This window comes from Vipera ursinii, assembly GCF_947247035.1.
Source record: "Vipera ursinii genome assembly, chromosome: 4".
Lineage (NCBI taxonomy): Eukaryota > Metazoa > Chordata > Lepidosauria > Squamata > Viperidae > Vipera > Vipera ursinii.
The window spans coordinates 108,649,639-108,657,382 of NC_139514.1; the positions used below are offsets into that span (position 1 = coordinate 108,649,639).

The window sequence follows — 7,744 nt, forward strand, 5'->3', positions numbered from 1 at the left end:
TTATTCTGTTCTTTCTACTTTCCCAGAGGAAGAGGGACAAGGAGAAAGAAAGAAGTTGTGAACCACTGTAGCTTATTATATATATATATATTTATTTATTCTATTTTATTCTGGCAACGTTTATGATTGAAACTGATGCATGGACGTGCACAGCCATTGTGACTTGTAGACCCATGGTGCTGCTCCACCACGGAGTGACCTACGGTCACCAGCCCAAATTGAGGAGCCCCTTTTTGCCAACCCCACCCACCCACCCAACCCCCATCTGCAAAACATCGTGACAGGCAGCCCTGAGATGAAACCTGTAGGACTAAGTCCAAAATACAAAGAGTAAGTCACAGGGCATTAAAGTAGTAAAACAATCCATGTCCCTCTGGACAGTGTCTTTCCCTGTTTCCTCATAAATATACAAAATATACATTTCCAGTTTCTTCTAGCCTTATTGTTATTATTATTATTATTCTGGTTCTAAAAAGGGAGAGTTTGTACGCAGGCAAACCCTCAGCTATTTCTAACGAAAAGGGTGGGTAGTTGGGTTGCCCATCTGTTGCATAGGTGCCCACTGCATTATGAAGACGCGGCTCAGTTCTGGTGGCGCTTCATGTGCAGGGCCAGGTGATCGGAGCGAGAGAAGCTGCGGCTGCAGACGGCGCACTGGAAGGGCTTGGCGCCCGTGTGCTTCCGGTAGTGGCGGGTCAACTCGTCTGAGCGAGCAAATCTCCAGTCACATCCTTCCCAAGTGCATTTGTATGGCTTCTCTCCTGAAAAGATCCAAGAGGCAGAAAAGTCAGTCAACATTACTGGGTGGAGAGGCGAAATTCAAAACTAATTCACCATTTTCATAGGAGAATTCCTTTGGGCTAATCGTTGCTCCCTAGGGGCACGGTGGCTCACATCGTTAGGACACTGGGTTGGAGGTTAGCAAGCCCACGTTTGAGACCCGAGTGCTGCCATAGGGAGGGGTGAGCTCCTGTCCTTGGCTCCAGCTCCTTGCAGGAACATGAAAGGAGCCCCCAGCTGGGCGTCCCCTGGGCTAATCCTTTCAACCTAGAAGTGCCTTGGTGCTTCTGACATGATTACTATGCTATTACTCCCTTATATCCTTTTCTGCTGGCTGCAAGAAAGATCTTAAATGGCACAGTATTCAGAAATACAACTGGGACTGTGTAAAACTCAGTTCATCTACTACACTAAGCCATGGTCGATGGACTAGGCCACAACTGATTAGGTTCACATAACACATGAAGCCAATAACCATGATTTATAAACTTTGGAGCTATGAATTAAGACAAAACCGCACTGGGGTTGAGCACATTCTGCATACCTTCCTCACTGTATGTATCATGTAGAGATGTCCAAAGTCCCTTCCAAGGGCATTTCCCAAGAACAGAGGATATACCAGCACAGTTTCTACCTACCCACCAATTTCCAGACCACCACATTAAATGCAATGAGGAACTACTACACAGTAGATTCTTTCTACACAGCCTGAAACCTCTGACACCAAGTATGAGAAACCAGGATAAAGGAGACCTGGACCACTTAAGGACTCTGAAAAACCTTCTTCAGCAGTTCTGCCTACCTTCAGAGCTTCAACTACTATGTGTACTATTGACACATTAGTTCAGGTAACAGATTCATGATCAAGTGTAGACACCAGAAAACGTCTCTTAGAAGGCCAGAAATAATGATATGGATCCTCAGGTGCTCTTCTTTACGAACAACTTCTTGTGAGAACACAACTGGCCAACTGGGGTACTGTCGGGGCATTAATCTTTTATTTGGTAGCTTTTAGACTCTTTGGCAAATCCTACAGAAATTTGTCTCCAACCAATGGCCAAACACAATGGGTTTTATTATAAAGTCAATAAAACATGGGTCAATGGGCACAGCAGAAAGAAATCACACTTATGGATTCGGTTAAGGCTGAACTACGTGTTCTCCCACCAAATTCCCTACTTGCAACAGCAGCCATATTAGAAGATGCCTCACCAAACCAAACCAAATTTCCTCTCCATGTTGGATGTTATACGGAGTCACAAAGGATATTCTACCCTTTCCATCCCAGATTTTCTTCAATGCTACAAACATCATGGCAACCAAATGTGGACAATTCAACTAAGATTGAAAGATCCAGGAAGGCAGGATTCAAGGGGTGAACAGACACAGAATCTCAAGCAATATTGAAAAGAAAAGACATCCAGCAAAGGAGAGAATGTAAACACAACAGGTCACAACCTGGCTAAAACCGGCTGCGACTAACTCCCAAGTTAAAACAAGTTAAAACAGAGGAAACGTTAAGTCCATAAAAAGCAACGGGGCTTCAACCAGTTGTAATGTCCAACTTGTCTCATGGGGTTTCCCACAACAAATGGGATCAGGATGGGGGTCTCTGGGTTTGCCATCTTCTGCCAGCTGCACCCCTCTTTGCATCTGATCAAGGAAGCAAAGGAACTATGGATGGAACAGGGGATCAGGAGTTACAGATAAGGGTCTATCTATCATGTACCATCTTCAGGATCTTCATGCAACTTCAACCTTTTCAATATACCTGGATGAAACCAGCACAGAACACCGCCACGCCTCCTCAAAAATCCAGATAGAAGACAGGTCCTTCTGCCACGATTATCTATGGAGATTCTCAGTCATCCAGGACATGATTGTCTCAAAGGTGTTTTTTGAAACGGCAACTGGATTCTTAAAGTCATGTCGTGATTCTGTCGTGAGCCATAGTCTTTTCCCATAGAGCCAAGCCAGGAATTTGCAGGGGCCCTTTGCAATCCCAGCTCCCACAGAAAAAAGCAATTTCTTCTTATCCCTCTAAAATAGGGGTAAGAAACTATGGCCCCTTTACGACCTGTGTACCAACTCCAAGAATTCTGGGAGTTAAAACCCAGAGGTTATAAAGCAGGGGTTCCCAACCGGGGGTGCGAGATGATATTCCAGGGGGTGCGAAAACTTGGTTTTTCAAAATTATAGTGTTTATGCATAGTTCGTTTGCCGTTATTCTGAGCTTTTGTAAAGGGTGCGAGAATATATCAGAAGCGTTCTAGGGGTGCAGGGTATAGAAAAGGTTGGGAGCTGCTGTCATAAAGGGACCACAGTTGCCCACCCCCTGCTTAGACAAACTTTTCAAATTATTATTATTTTGTCCATATGCATGAGATCCTTTGCATTTAAAGCCAGCATTTCTGGAAACCATTGACCAGCACAACTAATTTATCAAATGTTAGGCTCATTTGCAAAAATTAGGCCCCAGTTGTATCAGGCTGCTAGCATGTTTCTCCAGCACAACAGCTCCCAGGTGATCAACACCTGAAATTATCTGTGGCTTCAGCTGGCGCATGGGATACTTAACACCTTGGAAATTTTGACCAGAGATTTATGTAACTGCCCAATATAGATTTAATTGCACGGCTTTACACAGCCAGTTTGGAACATACTGTCACAGATAGCTAAATATATGGGTATTTAATTTAGCAGCCTAAGTGGGATATTTTTAAACATACCTATAAAATTCATAACTATGTTTGTTGAAATGATGGAAAGGTATTCATAGAAACCAGAGGCAGGGGATAAAATGTCTCTTCTGAAGAACGAAGGACGCTGTTGAATGTGACTCACAAAAAAATATGTTGTTTATGTAGACAAACTTCATTCACATAAATCTACGCTCTCCGGTCATTTCCACAGTTTATGAAGTGCATTACAATAAAACCTGAACACACCCCAAACTCTTTTATCAGTTGCAACTGTCAACTGGAGCTCTTGGAGGGCTTTGAACTTGGACTTAGTTCTCAGGGGGAAAAATGCATGAGGTGGTAAACTTTTCTAAGCTACGCCAGCAAGTAGGATGTTTGAAGGAGCTATTTCCTTGACAGTGACATCTCGGGGAAAAAAAAAAGAAAAAGGGCTAAATTAGAACCTGGCCTACTGCCTGCTTTCCAAGCACAAGATTGGAACTCACAACTTACAAGCATTCCAGTATCCGAGAGGATGACGCAAAGACACAACTTATTTCCCAAAAGCACCAGAAGGCAAGAGAAAAAAAAAAGAGGTTGAGAGTTTGGGGGAAAAAAAATTCAGAGAAGAGCAACTAAGATGATCCAAGGCCTGGAGACTAAAACATACAAAGAACGGCTGCAGGACTTGGGTTTGGCTAGTCTAAAAGAAAAGAAAGACAGGGTGGGGGTTTGACATGATAGCAGTATTCCAGCATTTGAGGGGCTGCGACAAAGAAGAGGGGGAGTCACGTTATTCTCCAAAGCACCAGAGGGCAGGACAAGAAACAATGGATGGAAACTAATCAAGGAGAGAAGCAAGCTGGAATTAAGGAGAAATTCCCTAACGGTGAGGACAGTTAACGACTGTCTTCAGAAGTGGTGGGTGCTTCATCACGCGAGGTTTTTAAGAGTCTGGACAGTCACTTGTCTGAAATGGCATAGGGGGTTGGACTAGAAGATCCTTTGCAGCTGGGTTCTGACTGAAAGTCTACCATCCACAGGTTAAAACTGCAGACACAGCCCAGGACTAATGCCCCCACTATAGAGTTCAACGTACACAAAACCATTTGTAACACGCCCACATCATTCATCCGTGTTATGTAGCTCAAACAGATATAAACAAGCTTTCCAAATACAGGCAGGATTTCACTGCGGCCTTAATTTCAGAGCAAGACCGGGCAATAGAGAGGGTTCCTGCCTTGTGGCATTTACAAAGGAGGGAAAGGTGGAGGAAAAGGGGGGCTTCAAAGGTGCGTTTCCAAAAGGACTTTCTTGTGGGTTTCTCCCCCTCCCCTCCCCTTTGAAAACGTTTTGCTTCTCATCCAAGAAGCTTCTTCAGTTCTGAAAATGGATGAAAAGCAAAATTGTTTTCAAAGGAAAAAAAAAGAAAGAAAGAAACAACCAAGAAAGCCCAGATGGCTTTTGGAAATGCACCTTTTGAGACAACCAGGACCCGGATGATTCGACAATCTCCACAGATGCTTCAGGGAATGAAAATGACTAAATGCAGTGATGTTATAAGCAGACACAACCTGTGGCCATTTTCTCAGTAAAGGTAAAGGTAAAGGTTCCCCCGCACATTCGTGCTAGTCGTTTCCGACTCTAGGGTCCGGTGCTCATCTCCGTTTCGAAGCCAAAGAGCCAGCGCTTGTCCAAGGACGTTTCTGTGGTCATGTGGCCGGCATGACTAGACGCCAAAGGCGCACGGAACGCTGTTACCTTCCCACCGTAGTGGTCCCTATTTTCCTACTTGCATTTTTACGTGCTTTCGAACTGCTAGGTTGGCAGAAGCTGGGACGAGTAACAGGCACTCACTCTGCTACGCGGCACTCGGGATTCGACCCGCCAAACTGCCGACCTTCCGATCGACAAGTTCAGCGTCCTAACCCACTGAGCCACCGCGTCCCTAATTTTCTCAGTAGTAAAGCCCATTTTCTACATCCCCATAAGCCAGCTGGATAGAGAACAGTTCTGCAGAACACAGAACATAGACGAACAGAGTTGGAAGAGATCTTGGAGGTCTTCTAGTACAACCCCCTGCTTGAGTAGGAATCCTTATACCCGTGGGGGCGAACCTATGGCACGCGTGCCACAGGTGGCACCCACAGCCCTCTCTGTGGCCACGTGTGCCGGCACCCAAGCCCTAGGCTGGGTTTTATAAAACCTTTTCACTTTAGGCCTCCGCCACCGTGTGCAAAAAAATAAAAATAAAAATCGAGCAATCAAGCAATTTCAACTTGGGGGGGAAAAAAAGATCTCGCAAAGTTGGAATTGATTGGTTGAACTTTTTAATTCCCACCCAGTCTGCCGTTACCACCGCAGCCACGCCCACCCAATGGGCCATGCCCACCCGGCACCTGACAATAGATAAGTGGGTTTTGGGTCGCAGTTTGGGCACTCGGTCACTGAAAGGTTCGCCATCACTGCCCTATACCATGTCAGACAAGTGACTGTCCAGTCTCTTCTTAAAAGCCTCTAGCAACGGGGCACCCACAACTTCCAAAGGCAAGCCGTTCCACTGGTTAATTTTTCTCGCTGTTAGGAAATTTCTAAGTAAGTTTCTAGAAGAAGCTGCGCAAACTTTGTGGGAAAAAGGTCTTTACGAGGCACTGGCAAGGATGTGGCCGGTCAACTGCTATTGTCCTGGGCAACTCAAATCTGTGTTTCCTAAAGTCTTTGGAAGCAGATGTGACAGGATCAGCCAAACACAGCAAAAAGCCACAGCACCTTGCGGAGCAACTGCATCCGCTCTGAAACACAAGCAGCAATCTTTAGCTCTGCATCGAAAAGGAACTTACATTGTTCCATGAAAGGGAGTTGTCGGGCGACGCACAAAAATGTGCCCCTTGGAATGGATCTGTTAATTCAGTTGCAGATGCGTGCCAAGACCCCCCTCCCCATACACACACACACACACACACACACACACACACAACTACATTTCACCTTCGAGTTAGGAGGGTCCACCTTTCCCAGGAAGAAAGTTTTCCTAAAACCTGGGGCAGTCAAACGCTGCTTTTTCTTGGAGGTTAGAAAGAAATCTTCCCTACTACAGGGCTAAAGTGGAGAACTGTTCTGTCTCCCTGGTTGAGATATTGTCTTGGGGAAATTTCAGCTGAAATAAGAATTGAGTAAATCCGACTATCGCACGCAAACACCCAATAACACTAAGGGTGCACCTTGATCTTTGTTTTCCTTCTGTTCTCAGTTGCTACTCCTTCCTAGTGTGGGAAGAATCCAGAGAAAGAAATATTGGGGGGGGGGATATTAAAAAAGCAGAATATATTTCCCCAAAGGAATAATGGAGAAGATCTTTAAAAAGGCAGAAACTTCTCCCTCCCCCACCCCACCCCCAGCCAGAAAATTCAGCAGAAACCAGCTTTTAGAAATGCAGATGTAATAATCCATAAATTGGAGCCAGGAAGCTAGGAGCCGAAGAGATTAGGAAGACAAAGACCCCTAAAATCTACATACCCCACCCAAACTCTAAAAGACATGACCTTTGGGGACATCATCGGATTAACCCACCAATACCAAAAGGGCACACTCAGACTCAGGTCAAAGTACATGACCCAGGAAATACAAAGCCTCAAACAGGAACAGGAAACAACCTCAAGAGCCCCAGAAACCCACCACTCCCAGCAACAGGTGGTCAGCTTTCCCAGAGCCATGCTTCTGTCTGGCTCTGCTCTTCAATAAACTCCAACTTTCTTTCTAAAGTAGCCTCCATTTTGTTTATTCCCGGCTTGGACTGGAGCCTGATGAAGATTTTTCTTTCTACACTAACAAAGGTTTCTGGATGAACTCTGCATAATGTTTTGGCCAATGGAGAAATACGGAACTAGTCTGTTGAAGTTTCTTTTCCTTAAGAAAGGAGAATGATCCTCAAATATTGATTAAAGAGTTTTAACAAGTCGATCTGAAATAACAGGCCTATTTTCTGCACAAATAAGGGAACTCTTCTCTCGTTGCTCTTCTGCTTTCCAAATTACCTTCTTATTGCCTTTTTTTTTAATGTCCCACACCCAACTTTTTATGCAGGTTTTAACATTCTGGCTGCAAGATTTGCAATATAATATATACATTTTCCCAGAGAGGGAGTGGAAAGGCTTTATGACTTTATAATAAAATGTCATTTGACCTTTGATACTGGAAACTCTTTTTTTTAAAAAAAAAAAGCCATAGCCCAAAGCTGTACAAAAAAGGAAAAAAAAAACAGTGGACATGGAAATGGAAATGGG

At 44.5% G+C, this 7,744-nt stretch overlaps 1 protein-coding gene across 1 annotated transcript in view; it reads right to left on the bottom strand.

Moving 5' to 3' along the window:
• Positions 1 to 283: 283 nt before the first annotated feature.
• The window catches only part of KLF5 (KLF transcription factor 5), a 33,077-nt gene continuing 25,616 nt past the window's right edge, over positions 284 to 7,744 (bottom strand). The window contains exon 4 of the mRNA XM_083362343.1: positions 284 to 761. Within this exon, the coding sequence (XP_083218469.1) occupies positions 583 to 761 (179 nt within the window). The 3' untranslated portion in view covers positions 284 to 582. The remainder of the gene's footprint in view (positions 762 to 7,744) is intronic.